General features: G+C 34.2%; 1 protein-coding gene across 1 annotated transcript; it reads right to left on the bottom strand.

Moving 5' to 3' along the window:
• Positions 1 to 60: 60 nt before the first annotated feature.
• LOC117342357 (ectin-like) lies at positions 61 to 17,580 on the bottom strand. Its single transcript, XM_033904501.1, has 6 exons — positions 17,378 to 17,580; positions 7,692 to 7,751; positions 7,192 to 7,371; positions 5,733 to 5,903; positions 3,301 to 3,468; positions 61 to 2,356 (listed from the first exon to the last, which is right to left on the bottom strand). The coding sequence occupies exons 2-6, from the start codon at positions 7,732 to 7,734 to the stop codon at positions 2,283 to 2,285; spliced, it is 636 nt and encodes a 211-aa protein (XP_033760392.1). The 5' UTR covers positions 7,735 to 7,751; positions 17,378 to 17,580; the 3' UTR covers positions 61 to 2,282.
• Between the last annotated feature and the right edge of the window lie 4,726 nt (positions 17,581 to 22,306).

Raw genomic sequence — 22,306 nt, forward strand, 5'->3', positions numbered from 1 at the left:
GTATAATAGATTGTATGCTAATGGTCATATGTCATTTAAACAGACAATATAAAAAGTTTATCTTACAAATATAAGGTATTTTTATTCAAGAAACAGCACAAGTAATTATCATGTGAAAAAAAACATCTCTCTCTCTCCCTCAAATCACACCCCTGAAATACCGGTATCCTTATTATTAACGACACAAATATCATCTACATGTATATACAATGTAGAAAATTTAGTCGTAAAGACTGCGCTGACACATCAAAAAATAAAGAGAGGGAAAGAGAAAAAAAAGACAACTACGTATGGCAAGTACTGGCGGAATTACGATGTAAATATAGTACCCTAGAGTATTGCATAACGTTTCATTTACTAACAAATAAAACAATATTCACTCTAAACCGAATAATTATAGCAACCATTGTATTATTAAACCACGATGTAAGCGTACACAATGTATGTGAAGGACACATGATGTGTTCAAATACCTTGGTATATCAAAAATATATCAAATACCTTGGTATATCAAAAATATATAAGTTATACTGCACGGACACAATAAAAATTTCATTCTCTTGTAAACAAATATAGATCGTGTGCGGGCATGTTTCCCTCAGCACTGTTACAAGCATAATAACGGTAGAAAACTTGTGGGTGTGCGGTATATGGATACCAGGGTACTAAGTTACCATAGCACCGGCTGTTCTACACTTCACACTGGCAAGAACGTTTCTAATAAAACACACAACTGAAAGAACTAAAAGGTTAAAAATGCATGTAATCTGTAATAATGAGTAATTTATAGAACAGAATGTAAATTATAAATCAGAATATCATTGAAAAGTATTTTAAAATATAATACAAAAATGATTAGGTTGAGAATTTCGCTTTTAACAATGCATACATTAACTTTTGCATGATGATCACAAACATCTCAGATTCTATAGATAACGTCATCACACATAGCACCTAATGTATGTATATCATCTATATTATAAATCAATATAAAAGTCACATAAATGATACATCTATCATAAAATGTATTATGAAAAGTGAAAAACAATAAAAACACAACTAGGGACTACAAAATCATATTGTATATTTTTTGGAGGAAGTATGTCTAGGAAATATCCGCCTATAATATTTACAGGGTAATCAAATGTAATGGTCATTAATTTAAATTTGTTTCAAGTAAATAAAAGTAATGTGTAATTGAGAGTAAATTTAATTACAAGAAATGGTAATTTCATCATTTACACTGAAAAATAAATGTTATAACAAATTACAACCTACAAATATGTCAGCTTACTGTTATAGCGAATTACATTTCATCTACATGTATAGACAAATATCCATTTATTTCAGCTAATTTTGAAGAAGGTTGTGATTGATTAAGAAATTCTTATATAAACGACTTATATTACTAATTATCAAAAGACTGTATAACTGATAGTATAAATGTTTGACGGGTTTTAAGGTGACATTTTTTATCATGAAAGCATACAAAAATGTATTTACATATACATTTATATACATAATATCGATATTTTACAGGTGTGGTATATCTCGTATGTGTGTGTGTAGATGGATTACGTTTTAAATACTGTATTTAGGACATAAACGCTTTTGTAAACAAATTAATGTCTATAGTCACTAGTCACTGGACCGGAGTAACGGAAAACTGTTTAGCTATCAGTCCAAAAAACCAGAAAATCATTTCAATTAGCAATTGTTTATAGACTAGACAATATGCCATAGCCAGGTAAGTTAAGTTGGAATCACAGATTGCATACAAAGAGGACACAAACCTAACAACTGAGAATAGCCTCTTTCGGTAATTTAAATAATTATGTATCAAAGGATTTCAAACAAAAAGTGCCATCTACATACGATTTTCATTTACTAAACTGTAAATGTCATTAGCTTTAGTACATTGCATGTCGTAATGGTAATGTCAATAATATGATATAATACATAGTTCAATTAATTGACTTATCATGTAATCGACCCCGTGCATGTGAAAACATCAGCATTCCAGGATATACATATATATACCTAAAGCGTGGGAGGGATAAACATGACATACAGTAAACTACAACAACCTTCGATAGTATCATTAAACCACAAACAATATAAAATCTACAATCAATTCAATCAGCAATGATCGGACCAACGGGAGGTAACTCTAATGGAATAATGCCGATCATCAACATTTAAAACAAACAGCACCATGTCTTAGTATTCTTAATCATATAAAATATATCGACGTGTCATTAACGCTGGGTACCCCAGTGTCGTCAGGACGTCAAACGGACCAACACCAGGCAAAGAAATATCGTCATGGCTGTTGATAGCAGGTTTTGGATGGAGGCTGCAACAAAGAAATATATCAGAGTTAGACTAAGAATCTGTCAGATTTATATAGACACGTTTCCGGAAGGTATACTATAGATTTAACCGGTGAAGATGTTACAGTGTAATATTAGATTTTTACGTTTTGGTCTACACTCATTATAAGTATCTCATATGTGTTATTCTACATACATGTTATGCAACATTCAATTACAAAAACCTTTTCTTATATTTTTTTTTTCAGTTTAGTACAGTGGCTTGTACCCAACAACGAAGGTGTAACGAGTCAGGTAAAACAAATTACAAGTAACCATATTCGTTTCCATGTCAACATTATACAAAACAGTAAGTGAGATGACAAGACTTTCGGCGTCTGCATGAATATCTTCATATAGCTCAGAGCCACCCATTGACAGGTAGTAATGCCTCTCAGTGAATGCAAAGCCTTATCATCTCAGCTACTGTTTTGAATATTGTGGATATGTAAATAAATGTGGTTTTGTAGTGTTTCTCGCCTGTTTTTCCAAAAACCCGTGAAAGGCTGACATAACAAATAAGTACAGAGTATCACACGTGCAGGTAAGAAAACAATTTATCTTTCATGAAACGAGAACACTGCAGCCCTGTGAACACCGACTACCTACATGTATGTGATAACTTAAAATCAAAATGATTATTTTCACTTTTGCCAACATTTCCCCATTATTTTATCCTCTTTTAACGTCAATGAGTAGCTAATTTTGTGTGAAAAAGTTTCTATGCATGTTTTCTAAATAATCTGTTTCACCTAATGGTGTTGGCCTTTGCAACTGGCAATACACATATATAGTCACTGATTCGTTTTTTTGATATCTGACTTAGCACGCCTAGTGTTGTCATCATTGTGGTCACGTGTATTTTTGCTCGAAACAAATACAAGTGTTTCACATTGTAGGTAGTGTGTGTTCTGTACAAGTAACTTACCGGAAGCATTTGGACCGTATCTGTAACAACTCATTTCGTCACTTCCGTCATGACAGTTTACCACCCTGTTACATACTTCCGTTTTGTTGACACATTGTATGGCGCTGCGACACAGAAAGATCCTGTGTTCATCTTCACACAGATCCATGGAGAAATCAGCAGGGATAGCTACACAAAACAACAAGACATGGAATTACTTATCGGATATCTACACAGAACAAGGAGACATGGAATTACATATCGGATATCTACACAGAACAAGGAGACATGGAATTACATATCGGATATCTACACAGAACAAGGAGACATGGAATTACATATCGGATATCTACACAGAACAAGAAGATATGGAATTACATATCGGATAGCTACACAGAACAAGAAGATATGGAATTACATATCGGATAGCTACACAGAACAAGAAGATATGGAATTACATATCGGATAGCTACACAGAACAAGAAGATATGGAATTACATATCGGATATATACACAGAACAAGAAGATATGGAATTACATATCGGATATATACACAGAACAAGAAGATATGGAATTACATATCGGATATCTACACAGAACAAGGAGACATGGAATTACATATCGGATATCTACACAGAACAAAGAGATATGGAATTACATATCGGATATCTACACAGAACAAGAAGATATGGAATTACATATCGGATATATACACAGAACAAGAAGATATGGAATTACATATCGGATATATACACAGAACAAGAAGACATGGAATTACATATCGGATATATACACAGAACAAGGAGATATGGAATTACATATCGGATAGCTACACAGAACAAGAAGATATGGAATTACATATCGGATAGCTACACAGAACAAGGAGACATGGAATTACATATCGGATATCTACACAGAACAAGGAGATATGGAATTACATATCGGATAGCTACACAGAACAAGGAGACATGGAATTACATATTGGATATCTACACAGAACAAGAAGACATGGAATTACATATCGGATAGCTACACAGAACAAGGAGACATGGAATTAAATATCGGATATCTACATAGAACAAGAAGACATGGAATTACATATCGGATATATACACAGAACAAGGAGATATGGAATTACATATCGGATAGCTACACAGAACAAGAAGACATGGAATTACATATCGGATAGCTACACAGAACAAGGAGATATGTAATTACATATCGGATAGCTACACAGAACAAGAAGACATGGAATTACATATCGGATATCTACACAGAACAAGGAGACATGGAATTACATATTGGATATCTACACAGAACAAGAAGATATGGAATTACATATCGGATATCTACACAAAACAAGAAGATATGGAATTACATATCGGATATCTACACAGAACAAGGAGACATGGAATTACATATTGGATATCTACACAGAACAAGAAGACATGGAATTACATATCGGATAGCTACACAGAACAAGGAGATATGGAATTACATATCGGATATCTACACAGAACAAGGAGACATGGAATTACATATCGGATAGCTACATAGAACAAGGAGACATGGAATTACATATCGGATAGATACACAGAACAAGAAGATATGGAATTACATATCGGATAGATACACAGAACAAGAAGATATGGAATTACATATCGGATAGATACACAGAACAAGAAGATATGGAATTACATATCGGATAGATACACAGAACAAGAAGATATGGAATTACATATCGGATAGCTACACAAAACAAGGAGACATGGAATTACATATCGGATATCTACACAGAACAAGAAGACATGGAATTACATATCGGATAGCTACACAGAACAAGGAGATATGGAATTACATATCGGATATCTACACAGAACAAGAAGATATGGAATTACATATCGGATAGCTACATAGAACAAGGAGACATGGAATTACATATCGGATATCTACACTGAACAAGATGGAATTAAATATCGGATATCTACATAGAACAAGATGGAATTAAATATCGGATAGCTACACAGAACAAGGAGACATGGAATTATCATGAAAAACCTGTATCCATTGCATTTGTGTAGAATTTTGCAGCTTCCAACATAATAAAGTGTTATGGCATAATTATCTTATGTTTGAAAGGGCCTATATTGAATATATATCATATGGCATCTTCCCCGTCGGTATAATATTCAAGAAGTAAGTAAACTGCTTCGCGAAATAGTGGAACGACCATGTCTTTGGTTGCAAGGTCCGTCAACCAAAGAAAAGCCATCGAAGCTATTGGAGAATTAGTGTCTCAATTCGACGTCCTTATGCAAGGATTCGTCTCCTTGTGTTACACAGAATGACGGCAATACGGCGGTCCCTACCTTTGATGCAGTGCCCTCATACAACGTAAATAAAGCATTTACAAATTATTAACAGTGGTCAATTTTAAATGATCAATCACGTACGTGGGCATCGCTGATTTTTGCACTCCTGGGTTTGTTCCTCCGGTCCAAAACACTCGGCTCCACCGTGGGCCGGGCGTGGATTTGCGCAATGGCGGACCCGTTTCTGTTGGCCCATTCCGCACGGCATAGAACAGTGACTCCACGGGCTCCAACTTGTCCAGTTACCGGCCACTGTGGACAATAATGTTATAGAGATATACTAGTGTGAAGAGTTATATCTTTTATAATTAAGTCGTATAAAGTTACATCTACAGAGACGTTAGATGTGTCTGACTGTTCAAGATCACATATGGGGAATCATTCCAACCAATGGAGACTGATTCAGTTAGATATGCGTATAACAAAATTTTATGACAGAATGATTTGGTTTGGTTTGATTTATTATTGTTTAACGTCCTATCAACAGCTAAGGTCATTTAATTAAGGACGGCTTCCCGTGAGTGCGACATATCATCATCATTATCATCATAATCATCATCATCATCATCATCATCATCATCATCATCATCCTTTATTTCCTGCAGAAGGAGATGTTTGGATACAAGAAATCGACAAAAGAAAGAAAGAGAAAAAAAATTAATGCATTAAAGTGTCAGTGCGGTAAGGAAAATTACAGGGCTAAACTTCCCCGCGTGAATCAGTCAAGGTGATTGCCAGTCACTATATATTACGAATAACAATGCATAGCCAATAGAGACTGATTCAGTTAGATATGCTTATAACAAAGTTTTATGACAGAATGATTTGGTTTAATGTATTATTGTTTAACGTCCTATCAACAGCCACGGTCATTTAAGGACGGCCTCCAGTGCGTCGACATGCATGCGTGTCGTGAGTGTGTATGGGAGGCTCCATCTGATAGTCCGGAACTTTTGCCGATTTACAGTGCTACCTCAGTGAAGCATACTGCCGAGGACACCCAGCAGCACATCCCCCGGTCACATTATACTGACATGAGTTGAGCGTTCGCCCCTGTGAGGAAGGCTTTGGGTTCTGTCCCCTGGCCGAGACATACCAGAGTCTCTAAAAATGGCAGTTGCTACTCCTGCTTAGCGCTCAGCATTATTGGAGTAGAGCGACTGGTTTGACAGATAAGTTTGTAAGATATTTATAAGTTATGAAGATGGTATGTGTGTCGTAATATCCTGATGATAGTGACGATAAAAATGAATGTACATAAACATGACTGTAGTTATACCATTCTGTCTAAGATGTTGTCTTGGTAGAAAGATAAATCACCTTTCTATACCTAAGTAGGTCGTGCGCTAGTTTGAGACCTTCACAGGGCAAGAGTATAAAATTCTCTTCTTGTACCATTTTTGTGTTTCCGTTTTCTTTCAGTTACTGTATATGGTTTAAGTAAGAAGTCATGGCCATAGTGTATTTCAAAATCAGAACATCTGATGTTAACAATAACGATATAGATAGCATATATCCAGTGTCAATATTGGCTATTTACCTGGACACATGACGTCATTTAAACACGTTCTGTGATCGGTCCTAGTGAGATTAGTAAAGCCCCCATCTTCGTTATTAAGGCGGGAAATTCTCTCTCGTAGTCCGAACTCGCACGTGGTGGAGCACGTGGTCCACTCGCTCCATTCTGTCCATTTCTTTTCCGCTGATGTCACGTTCAGAACTTTAAATATATGAAAACCGTTAAAATCCAAAAATTTGTTAGAAGCGGCAAATTAGGACATGATATTTTGATACAATGAATTATATTTTATCCCAATCTTCCAATTAGATTTGTAACATAAGTACTCGGCTCGTTCAAACATCAAAATCACATCAACTACGTATATTTGTATCATCTGCAGTTAACGGCGACATTGTGTGTGAGAATAAAAGTGGATAGTTTTCTTTTTATAAATTATCATAAATATTAGTGATAATCTGTTCATTAATTAAATGAATTCCGAGTTCGGAGCCTGACGTACGTCGAGACAATGTACTTACCATAACAGAACAAAACGACGCTGGCCACCACTCGGTTGTACATCGTTCAGACGGGCCGAACTGCCAACAGTAAAGAAACGCATTTTAGAACAAGTAGTCAATGTTTAACAGTATCGAAACTTATATCAAAATAAGTAAACTATGTGCATTTCTTTCATCAACGAATAAAAGAAATTCAATATCGTGTAATTAAAACGATATAGATTTTATACTAATATCCCATCAACCATTGTGTCGATGCATTGACAGATTCGAATGTTGTCCTTCAATTAAGTTGAGATAAAAGGCACGCAGGAATTTATGGAGATAATTATCACAGACTGTTTGAGATTGATTTTCAGACCAGGGGAACATCTTAGGCGATGATTAGCGGTGTATAAGTGAATACTATACGTGTATTACGGTACACTTGGAACAGAGACAAGTCGTGTATGAAAACAGTTATGATATGTTGACACCCTTACAGTTACATATTGCCCGCACGTGTGACTTAATTGTTATGAGGGTAGACACCTTGGTGGGAATGGTGTTGCGTCACGTGACTTTGTTCTTGATATTTCGTTTCGGAATTTACAGATGAATAAAACCGAAAATATATTATTCAGTAACGCAAGTTCTACTTTAATTATAAACTCTAATAGGTGTTCAATATTGTGAATATTTTATAAAATGATTTTATAATCTGTAACAGCTAATACACAGCGTTTTATAATGATATAAAAGCCTAACCAATTATTTGTAATGTAAATTTTGTTTTATTTTACCGGATGAATGGGGGTTATCAAATTAAATTTCAAAGATTTATTTCAAATGATATTAACAAAAGATGTGAATGAACGACGAACACGACAAAAACATAAAATGCAGAATATCGTACTAATGTCATTAATTTTACTGACGTTTCTGTATTTATTTATTTATATTCTATTTATTTATTTTATATCAATATATAGTATATAGGTGGATATACATAGATAGACATCTTAATCAGGATACACATGTACATGTATCAACAGAAAATTATAAGGACAAGGAATATTTTACAGAAGCTACAACAGTGATTCAAGATGCTATTATGAAAATGGCCAGCGCAGTCTCCGTAAGTATCTGGAGAGAAACAGTGAGCTGTGTATAACTAAAATAAAACCTATCGGACCACGGCACAATGTTGGGGCGGAATCCGATAATTACTTAGCTATACGTGTTCCATTCACGTGTTAGGTTCAGCCGAGGTGGTCTCACCACACACAGCAGCTGTGTTTGGGGTGTCAGCCTGATAAACAGGCCATGTCTGTGTCATATCTATTGTATAAAACCATCTAACTATCGTATAATACTGTAATAATTATAGATACACAAAACAAATTACCGCCATCCTCCAGGTAAGCACGCCATCATACAACCAACATTATCCAACTTTTATATGCATCGTTATCTAACAGCAAATTTGTCTACTGTTTGTACAAGAGGATAAGGACTGGTGTTCCGGCAGGACAAGCGTCTTCGGCTTCACCGACGCCACCCACCGTACAAATCTAGGTAACGACGCCACCCACCGTACAAATCTAGGTAACGACGACACCCACCGTACAAATCTAGGTCACGACGCCACCCACCGTACAAATCTAGGTCACGACGCCACCCACCGTACAAATCTAGGTCACGACGCCACCCACCGTACAGATCTAGGTCACAAAACCAACACTCTGACTATGACTCCAATGCAATATGTTCTCGTTTTAACCATTCTCCTATACTTCTACGGAATCCATTTAATGGAGGCGGTCTCTCGATGATTGGATCCTTGATGAAAACCTCTTGTAGCTTAACATTTCAAAAAATAACAAATGAAAACTTTCAAACTATTTTCGCCATACGATGATGGGATCATTCAGACAATCCTGTTATATAAATTAGAAACAATAATACACAGCAATGTGCTTGGCGAATAAGAGTTACTTTTTCATGAGCTGAAATTTTTTTTTTAGAAAAATCGCCCAATGTTTTGCTTTTCTTTTTGCCCTTCCAGATGATTCGTTCCCCACTAGCAATAACAAAATAAACGCCAGAGCTGTCGTCAACATTTATAACGTTTAACTTCGAACATTAATGCATTCTTCGTACTTAACCTAGATCATTGGCTGAGCCAGTTATTGTGAAAATTTATTAAAAACGCTGTAACGCAGGTAAAAACGTAATGAATTAAGACATTTAATTTAGACATTATATTTCTTATGAACATGCATCGATACCTGTACCAATGATAACAAGAGGCCCAGAGGGCCTGTATCGCTCACCTGGATTTCATGAGATATGAAACAAGAATGATGATTAAGTATATTGTCACTGGTATTGCTATGTCAATATATATCATAGGCATTTTATATGGGTACGTGAGGTTTTTATGCCAAAAATGCATTAATCCATGAAATGAAATTGACTTTTGGCGCAACCCCAGATGCTACCACACAAATGTGAGCGATATCCATTGCTTAGTTTCAGAAAAGAAGTTGTTTAAACCAACTGACCCCTTTTGACCCCGCCCTCTGCACCCTGGGGTCAGTTCCTTCCTTTATAAAATTTTGAATCCCTAACCAAAAGGATGCTACCAGTCAAATATGAGCTGTTTCATAGAAGTTGTTCATATCAATTTAGCCAAATTGACCCTTTTTGGCCCCACCCCTAAGTCCCCTTGGTGGGGGGGTCAGCCCCAAAATTTGTACAATTTTGAATCCCCACCCCATGACCATGCTACCATACAAATGTGAGTGATATATCCATTGCTTAGTTTCAGAGAAGAAGTTGTTTATATCAATTCTGCCAAAATGACCCCTTTTGGCCCCGCCTCTTAGCTCCCCGGGGGTCAGCTCTGTCATTTATACAGTTTTGAATCCCTACCCCGGGGGTTGAAGCAGGCAAATATGAGCGATATCCATAGCTTAGTTTCAGAGAAGAAGTTGTTTATATCAATTTAGCCAAATTGACCCCTTTTGGCCCCGCCCCTCAGGCCCCAGGTAGGTCGGCCCCACCATTTGTACAATTTTGAATCCTGGCCCCAAAGGGATGCTCACAGTCAAATACGAGCAATATCTATTGCTTGATTTCAGAGGAGAAGTTGTTCATATCAATATAGCCAAATTGACCCTTCTTGGCCCCGCCCCTCAGGCCCCCGTGGGGTCAGCCTTACCATTTGTACAATTTTGAATCCCCACCCCATACTGATGCTACCAGGCAAATATGAGCAATATCCATTGCTCGGTTTCAGAGGAGAAGTCGTTTATATCAATATAGCCCAATTGACCACATTTGGCCCCGCCCCTCAGGCCCCCGTGGGGTCAGCCTCACCATTTGTACAATTTTGAATCCCCATCTCATAGTGATGCTACCAGGCAAATATGAGCAATATCCATTGCTTGGTTTCAGAGAAGAAGTCGTTGATATAAATATAGGTATATTGACCCATTTTGGCCCCGCCCTCAGGCCCCCAGGGGGTCAGCCCCACCATTTGTACAATTTTGAATCCTCATCCCATAGTGATGCTACCAGGCAAATAGGAGCGATATCCTTTGCTTGGTTTCAGAGAAGAAGTCGTTTATATTAATATAGCCAAATTGACCCCTTTTGGCCCCGCCCCTCAGACCCCTGGGGGGTCAGCCCCACCATTTGTACAATTTTGAGTCCACACCCCATAGGGATGCTTCTGACAAAATTTCGTCAAATTCTGATCAGTGGTTATGAAGAAGAAGTCAATTGTTGACGGACGACGGACGACGGACGGACGGACGACGGACGCAACGGTATGGCATAAGCTCACCTTGGTCCTTCGGACCAGGTGAGCTAATTATAATATTATACAAAAATGAGACTCCTTATGGAATCATCTGACTTGTAATCTCCAAGTATATACTGTATCATTGTATATATATATATGGATATAGTTGGAACATCTAACCCCGGACATATTGACAGAACGATGCCACTGTGAGATAGGTACTGGTCGGAGCTATGATATATAACAATAAACATACGTATCGTATATCTATATGTATGTCCACAGGTGTTGTTTTATTAGATACGTAACAATTAACATACGTATCTGTACAAGTGGTTCCTTGGGGCAATTACGTCCGTAAAATACGGCAAAGTGACCATTAAAATTCAGAGATCGCTATCGCACGTGACATGACAATTTGACTAGCGTTCCGACATCATGACCTATCACGTTTTAGCATCTTAGTTCTGAACGGCCCTTTAACTTGCGTTATATAACTTATAAACTCTCACTGTTGTAAGCTACTTGTCGATGCACCTGCTTATAATTTATAAACTCAGACAATTAGAATTTACCCGACTTTTTCGCAAGCCGTTGTGGGGGAAAAAAACATTTATTAATATTGATAAATCATTTTTTTTAATAATGAATCATTTCATAATATCAATAAGTCATTTCTTTTGTAATATTTATAACTGAATTATTCTTATCAATAAACGAATGGTTAAATAATAAATGAATTGTTAATCATTTGATTAACTGTTTAATACTGTAGTAATAATTCATTTATTCTCATAAATTAATTATCGTCTAATAATATCAAATAAAATGCCTCTTTTTCAACAACGGCTTACCATATCTTTACCAAATACCAATATTCACTCATCGTCATAATACAATAATCAAAGATATCGTAAGCAAACTGATTATTTATTCTACCAGCAATGTCGATCTCTTTTTCCATCAAATTGTACATTATGAAATATTTTATGTGATATTTCATATAATTATGATGTTTCATATACTATATCAGATTTATGTACAATTAAAATCTCGTTTCAATATGACAATTTTGAAATAGAACAAGATTAATAATCAGCATAATAAGGAAAACGAAACGCTATACAACACGGGGCATTAACTAGCACACACGACAGGACATGTTGACTGGCGTTCCCGACATGATCACCTATCGGGTTGGCATTGTACGTAGTTCTGCCTGAGATTAACGGTATTTTTCTATACTATTTGGCAATTTTGACAAAAAGTGCGAAAAGTGCATGTTTGAGGAGAACTTGTACAGCTATTTTGCATAAAACAAGCATGCCGTTACAAAATGTATGCTTGGAATTGTCTATGGGATGAAATAGGGGCATTTGTTTGTCCATTCAGTATGGTAAACCAAGTTAGCATTTATTCATGGAGCAATGTTGACCCAGTTGGCAAACTCTTATATCTTACTGTATGTATACTCTATGAAATATCTTATACACTTTAGGAGATATCCTATACACTTTAGGAGATATCTTATACACTTTATGAGATATCTTATACACTTTATGAGATATCTTAATGCACTTTAGAAGATATCTTATACACTTTATGAGATATCTTAATACACTTTAGGAGATATCTTATACACTTTATGAGATATCTTATACACTTTATGAGATATCTTAATGCACTTTAGAAGATATCTTATACACTTTATGAGATATCTTAATACACTTTAGGAGATATCTTATACACTTTATGAGATATCTTAATACACTTTAGGAGATATCTTATACACTTTATGAGATATCTTATACACTTTATGAGATATCTTAATGCACTTTAGAAGATATCTTAATACACTTTAGGAGATATCTTAATACACTTTAGGAGATATCTTATACACTTTATGAGATATCTTAATACACTTTAGGAGATATCTTATACACTTTATGAGATATCCTATACACTTTAGGAGATATCTTATACACTTTATGAGATATCCTATACACTTTATGAGATATCTTAATGCACTTTAGAAGATATCTTAATACACTTTAGGAGATATCTTAATACACTTTAGGAGATATCTTAATACACTTTATGAGATATCTTATACACTTTATGAGATATCTTAATACACTTTAGGAGATATCTTATACACTTTATGAGATATCCTATACACTTTAGGAGATATCTTATACACTTTATGAGATATCCTATACACTTTATGAGATATCTTAATGCACTTTAGAAGATATCTTAATACACTTTAGGAGATATCTTAATACACTTTAGGAGATATCTTAATACACTTTATGAGATATCTTATACACTTTAGGAGATATCCTATACACTTTATGAGATATCTTATACACTTAAGGAGATATCTTATACACTTTATGAGATATCTTATACACTTTAGGAGATATCTTAATACACTTAAGGAGATATCTTATACACTTTATGAGATATCCTATACACTTTAGGAGATATCTTATACACTTTAGGAGATATCCTATACACTTTATGAGATATCCTATACACTTTAGGAGATATCCTATACACTTTATGAGATATCCTATACACTTTATGAGATATCTTATATACTTTATGAGATATCTTATACACTTTATGAGATATCTTATACACTTTAGGAGATATCTTATACACTTTATGAGATATCCTATATACTTTATGAGATATCTTAGACACTTTATGAGATATCCTATACACTTTATGAGATATCCTATACACTTTATGAGATATCCTATACACTTTATGAGATATCTTATACACTTTAGGAGATATCTTAATACACTTTATGAGATATCCTATACACTTTAGGAGATATCTTATACACTTTAGGAGATATCTTATACACTTTATGAGATATCCTATACACTTTATGAGATATCTTATACACTTTAGGAGATATCTTATATACTTTATGAGATATCTTATACACTTTATGAGATATCTTATATACTTTATGAGATATCTTATATACTTTATGAGATATCTTATACACTTTATGATATATCTTATACACTTTAGGAGATATCTTAATACACTTTAGGAGATATCTTATACACTTTATGAGATATCTTATACACTTTATGAGATATCTTATACACTTTAGGAGATATCCTATACACTTTAGGAGATATCCTATACACTTTAGGAGATATCTTATTCATTTTGTGAGATATCTTATATACTTTATTAGATATCTTATACACTTTATGAGATATCTTAATACACTTTATGAGATATCCTATACACTTTAGGAGATATCCTATACACTTTAGGAGATATCTTATACACTTTATGAAATATCTTATTCATTTTGTGAGATATCTTATATACTTTATTAGATATCTTATATACTTTATTAGATATCTTATGTACATTTTATAAACATATAATAGGATCAACATTGCTCCATGAAGGACATCTTGCCATATTTCAGCTATGTCTCTATACAAGTGTACATACTGACCTTGTTTGGAACTTAAAATACAAACGAGTTTTGTCAAAAATACAATGTGATATGCTGCCTAGAAACGGAGTGCATTTTTGGTTTCATTTGTACGTACGTACCCAATAGGGCCATCTCGTTATCTACTAGTAACTCGATACATAGTATCGTACTATTGAAGAGTCTCCCTTGGTAGGGAAAATAAAAACTAGACAAAAAAAGTTACTCCCTTTCTCCGAGGCTTATCACATTACGGATAACCTTTACACTATCAACATAAATCCCTACAGTCACCGCCCTCACCCCTTCTCCATACATTACACGACATCGGGCTTTAAACCTAGACACTTCTCTTTTGACCGGTGTAGTGGTTCGTGATACACTTAACAAGTCAAAACATAACAGAGTCTGATGATATCAGACCGTATGTCTGTCACGTATATATAACAGTACAATCCTAAGGATGAAGTTACTCAGATATGTCATCCAAGTTCAATCTTTCTCTGAATACGTGCGCCTAATTATAATTTGTTTGTTAACCTTGAGCTTTACATCTTATCAGTACAAACATGTTGACGGGCACTGCATGATAGCAGTATAGAGCAGACCAAATAAATTGTGTAGAGAATGGACAAATCAAAATTAGACAATATACATTGAATCATATTTTTCCATAGTTATGTAGCTTCATATATATATATTATTCAGCATTGATAAATCTTTGAAATTAGTTGTACATATTAATTGGGTCAATTTGAATACAGATGGTTAATTAAATCAAACAGACAGTTTGTGTACGTGGATATATCGTATATATTTGTATAATTTCTGTTGTCTATTTCTCAATGTTTCGCAATAAATTAATTTTATGTGAACACATTACGTCATTTACATGTACAGTATAATCTAAGTAACATCATTATACAGTATCACTATTAAAATTTCGTAATTCCATGGTATTACACATCTAGTACAACTATTATAATTCCGGAATTCCGTGGTATTACAGATTATACAGATAATATTCGTCACATGACTGTATCTACCGCTATATTTATTTGTGTCTTTTCCTTCATTTTTTTATTCCTCAAAATTGTTTTACATGGCGGAATATAAGAAAAAGAAATAATATGTACATAACGTAAGAAAAAGATATTCTAAAGTAGACAAAATCAATGTATGCAACTAGATATGTGTATGTCTCCAGTCTAATTAACAAAGCAAATATATGATGGAATATAATGATAATGGTTATAGACTTAACACGAGTCAACAAGGAACGTCATATATACCAGAGACCTATATTTAGTATATAAGTCTCTGTATATACTTACGTGAATCTTACTGTGAACTGACATTTAGATTCATGTAATGTTAGAAAATCATTTGAATTATATTTGTTACACAACAGACGATAAAACTAATTACCTCGGCTTGCGTAAACATTGTCGTCATAATGTAGACAACAACGGGAAAGCATATCGTAGTTTCCATCTTACATTGTTGACATGACTATGACATAATCGCTATACAAAGCAGAAGTTGAAGAGTTTAAATAGATTATAAAACTGAGCAAGTATCTTACACTCTGAATAAGACATGGGACATGGGAGTGTTTCGGACGTTTGTGATAGATATAGCTGTCGATTTGTCTGTAGGATTTAGTTATAAAGCTCTGGTACCCCGTCTCCTATCGTCTGGGGTGGGATTTACCTGGCTATGTATAACTCGTCCAATCTATATAGGGCTTCGTGTTCTCAGGTATGGCCATGGTAAATATAGTATGTTTGTACCTGAACTTCCAAACACGTATTCAGAAATATATATACAAAGTAATGTCTGTACTCTGAATATAGGCTGTAAACAACCACAAATATACAGAAACAAACATCAAGTGTTATTACAGAAACAAACATAAAGTGTTATGAAAAACTGTTGGCTTTGTCCAAACTCTATAGGACGTGATAAATATAAGATAGCACGTACATGTCAATGGAGAGTTTTACAAACAATGTCAGCAAAACGCAATTTATCTTTCTTTTTTTTTTAAATAAGAGGATATACAATAAAATTTCGTAAAATCAAAATAAACACATGCCTAGTTTGACAGTGGAACACAAGATTTCAATTTACTGTAGATACAGGCGTCACAAATACATCAGCTAGGATAGGAGATTTATTGCAATTAAACTTGTATATAGCCACAGTACATGTATATATATATATATATCTCGGTATATAAACAACTCGGCAGTCCACATCTGTGTAATGAAGTTACATATGGGGCCATTTTCCAGCTAAATAGCTATCATAATAAATACATGTAAACAGAAGCAGATAAGCCAGACATAATATACACAGGATATCACAAACAATACCACACAGTTACATATTAAACAACAACCACAATCACACGTTATAACGACATTGTGTACTTACCGTCGGTTTAAATCCTGTCTTTGTCGTATAGAATAGGAAAGTTTATCTCTGTACATGTAATACTTCGTGTATATTTCACTGTGAATCACGTGTGCTGTTTTTATCTTACAAGTTGTACGTGTGTGTGATACACATCCGGGCTCTCACACAAACCGCCTCAGTGGTTTTCCCTCTCAGTGATTCATTACCACCTTCCAACAGTGGGGTGTACCACGCACGGTTCAGTTTAGTTGTTCAGTTCATTCACTGTGACACGTTACGGTTGGAGTATTACAATCCGTGCTTACGTCATAGAAATTATCACAAACCTTTCCAATGTGTATTCATACAGTTTACAATGTGTGAAGATTTGCCTAGTTGATTTTTCGCATTTTAAGAACAATATTATCCAATCGAACATGCATACTTTATATAAACAGGAATCTAAAAGAAATCACACGTCGTAGAAAAATGTTACCGATTTAACTTTTGTTCTGAACACGTTATAATGATAATCAGCCTCATGCAGAATAAAGTTTACAATGATAGATAATGGATACATAATCAAACAGACGATCAGGTAAAATCAGTGTAAAACGTATTAAATTATCAAAAGTAGTAATTAATTCGAGTAAAGTTTTTGTTTTAAATACTGCCCATAATTAATAAAATACTCGATAATATCCGTGTCTATTAAGTGTCTTATTCAACGAACCCTCTTTAAACAAAATTATCTTAACTGATATGTCTTGAGTGATTATGTCACTTTCGACTGTTGCAGTATATCATGGACTTATATTGCACCGAAACTTCTTTTCAGTGGTCATAAAACTAATACAAAACTGTATAGATAATGAACATGGAAACACTGATCTCCATCTTAAATCTTCAGACGCATTACAAATAATTTTACTACATTCGTCTATATTAGTAGGTCTACATGCCTACATGGTTACATTATTGTTCTATTCATTTACAGGACACTGCGGATTATAACATCATATTGTCGCCAGACATATGTATTCAAACTTAACGAGGTAGATATGTTAAACCTACAGTCAATACAATGAGCATTAAGACATCATACACTTGTTTTGATATCGTTACATAATCTAATAATATACACTTAATAGTAATCTTGTTAGTAAATTGGTTATGTTGATAAGTGTCAAAGCCGAGAGGTAAACTTGTTAAATAACATAATCCGTGTTTTCTTAGCTAATTTTAAACATTAAATGCGGGTCGTGATTATTGTATTAAAATGTGTACGCAGCCCTAGATTCAGATTATTTATTAACTGAATGTCCTTAGGTTTGTAAGGTCTACGTGGTATATAAATACAAAATGTAACATTGTAACGTTCAGAACGGATAATGCGAAAGATACAATGTAGATAGGAGAGTTACATACGAGAGTATGCCGCAGTGAATATTAACATGATCAATTATAAACAGATAACATATTACAATTAAATTGAACATTGTAACATATTAACATAATTAATCATAAACAGATATATTACATTCACATTGAACAGTGTAACATATTAACATAATTATAAACAGATCACATATTACATTCACATTGAACATTGTAACATATTAACATAATTAATTATAAACAGATAGCATTACACTGAACATTATACATATCAACATAATTATTTATATACAGACAACATTACACTTGTATTGAACATTACACAGGCAAAATGTCTTCACGTGAATTTCAGGTGAAGAAACATTGGCTGTGTAGAACATATTAACATAATCAATTATAAACAGATAACATTACATTTACATGTAGCATTGAACACGTTAAATAATCTACCGTAATTAACTATAGACATACGCTTCATTCATATTATACAGTTACCAATCACTGTCTTTATGCTAGATATGGATATTTACCTACATGTACATTGGACAACTCTCTGCCATTATGTTTAAGTTGAATCAATAAAAAAAAAACCAGATGGTTTTCAATAATACACTTAAAATAGACATATCAAAATAACGTGGGAGTCATCCTCTATGTCTCTCAAATCACATGATGTCTACCAGTTTCTATACATAGTTTATGAGTTGACAATGTAAATTTGGTTAAGGTTTATGTAGACAGAACTGAACACAGCAATTAATAATAATTACACTTTGTAAATACATGTATTAATATGAGAAACATTTAGATGAACAAGCCACATTTGCTGGTATGTTTTGCTTAGTAATGTCAATCAATCTCTGATCTGTTAGCTTAAAAGCAAAACTCACCAGAAGGATGTTTTCTAAGATCCATTGTAACAAGATTTTAGCTTAACCAATATCTAAACACTCAAAATTGTCTAACAACACACAAAGGTAATCGACCCAAACCTTCTCAATCTCCATGGCGTTCACTAGAGGAATACATGGAGCAAATCATGAGGAAATGATCAAAACGGGTCATAGGAAACAGGTTTCATGCTCAAACATCAAATACGTGTTCAAACTAACTTTCTATAAGCTCACTTAAATCATGAATAATACTAGAATCGTTACAGGACTGCCTCGATATGCTAGTAAACAATCACTTTATCATGAAACTGGTTGGGAAACTTTAAAAAGTCGGCGAGAAAGAAGAACACTTAGTTTATTTTATAAAATGCATAATAAAATGACTCATCCATACCTCTATAATTTATTACCTGGTTTAGTTGGTGAAAGAAATCCATGTTCATTGAGAAATAATAGCAACTATATTATCCTCTTTTATAGTTAAACAAATACTCGATTATCTTTTATACCAGCTACGACTAGACTTTGGAACAACCTCTCGGAATCGGAAACTGACAGAAACCAGCCATCTCTGAATACTTTTAAAAACATATACATACAGAAAACGACCCCCCCCCCCCCCCCCCCCCCCCTTTTATATTTTGATTGTGGAACTCGTTATCTGAATATTCTTCTTACTAAATTAAGGCATAATTGCAGAATTGCAGTGCATTAAATAATTATCTATATCGTGTCAATTGAACTGATTCACCATCATGTGCCTGTGGTTATCCATGTGAAAACTCGTATCATTTTTTTTATTAGAATGTCCTATGTATAATAATATAAGGAACGATATGTTAATAAAGTTGAATCATTATCAACCATTACAACTGGATACTCTCCTGTATGGGCATTTCTATCTGAAACCGGAACATATCAAAAAAAAATTATTTTTGAAAGTGTCCAAGAATTCATTCATGCTAGTAACAGATTTTAAATATATCCCTTGCAGAATAGGTGAGACTATGAGACTATTTTAAATACATTATATCATACAAATACTCTTAGTATTCCATCTCCTATATTCCTGTCTTTCTATTAATTCCCTATACCCAATTCTACCACTACCCTTTCTGGAACGTTACGAATTGATATTTATGTATAAAATGTCCTCTATTATTTTGATATGTTCTGTAAATATTTTTCTGTCTGGCATAATGAAACGTTACCTATCAGGTGCTTGATTATCAAAAGGAGAACGATTAAGGAATGAGCATAAAAGGTCAATGATAAGGTGAAGGAGCGTGCATATGTAGTTAGTTTGTTCCAGGCAGATATTATGTTATTGTGTGTAAATCAAATATATTTGTTAGACATAAATTAATTATTGTATAATTATCTGTTTTCCATTCACTTTCCCACTTTAGTCTTCCTTTTCTAATTTGTCAATCGTAAAATTAATGTAAATGTCCATTGTTTGTGTCACATTGTTGTAACAATGTTTGGAGGAGAGGGCTTTAATAAGTTGTATAGCTTGTTCCCAATCCTCATGCTTATATTTGAAGCAATAAAAATATGTTTACATGAATAATCGAAAATGATATCCCACTGAAAGTTTTCCGAAATTTCTTCAAACTATTGAAAACTTTAAAAAAAAAAGTTATCTTCAACAATATTTGAGCCTGAGAGCATGAGTTGGGTTTCACGAATGCAGGCCCTGGTTTAAAAACAACGAAAAATATAAACAATTATGTTATTTTACTCTCAAAGACTTGACCTACATGTACAGCTACTATAGAGATTATAATGGCACGCGAGAAGACCGAAAGGTTCCAAAGTCTGATCCTACAGGTACTATAGAGATTATAATGGCACGCGAGAAGACCGAAAGGTTGCAGAGTCTGATCCTACAGGTATTATAGAGATTGTAATGGCACGCGAGGAAAGCGAAAATCCATAAAATAGGAGGACGTGTTTGAATAAAAAAAAATCTACTGAGAAAGTATGTTACCTTTCAAAAATAACTTTAATGAGGATGACAGAAGACATGTGCCGAAGAACTTAATTCGGATAGAAAACAAAGACAATAGTTACACCAACGACACGACGCTATCGAGATCATCAAGAAACAGAAATGGTACCAATACATGCAATCAGAGGAAAACGGCAAAAAATGATATATTAAAAGGAAGATTACTGATGAGGTCAAGAAATAAGTTTTTGGAAATAAGTAAAATCTGAAACCAAAATGATCAGTGAAATGGGAGCTGGATAAACAATACCACATAACAAGTGGAAAGCAAATATGCTTAAACAATATAACCGAATTTGTTTCTATTGATCCAGAAACTGGCCACGTCAGTAAATTATCAAGGTATCGAATTTTGTTTGCGCCTGATAAACTACATCAACGTCATCTACGGTTAAAACACAATGTCAGAAGATTGACACCATTAATTCATTACAACTTACAAACTTACCAAGGTCATCGCTGTGAGTGTGGCCAGGCCAAACCAATCGCCTGGGTCGCTACTCCGAATCTTTCACTATTATATGGACAGGGAAATGTTTTTGGCAATTTATAAAGGACTACATGTAGTAATTAGGTCAGACGTTGAATATGTAAAAAAAAAAAAAAGGCATCGTAAATCAATTAGCTTTAGAAAATTCTCAAAGAATGGGTACCAACACGGGG

This window comes from Pecten maximus, chromosome 14 (genome assembly GCF_902652985.1).
Source record: "Pecten maximus chromosome 14, xPecMax1.1, whole genome shotgun sequence".
NCBI classification, from domain to species: domain Eukaryota; kingdom Metazoa; phylum Mollusca; class Bivalvia; order Pectinida; family Pectinidae; genus Pecten; species Pecten maximus.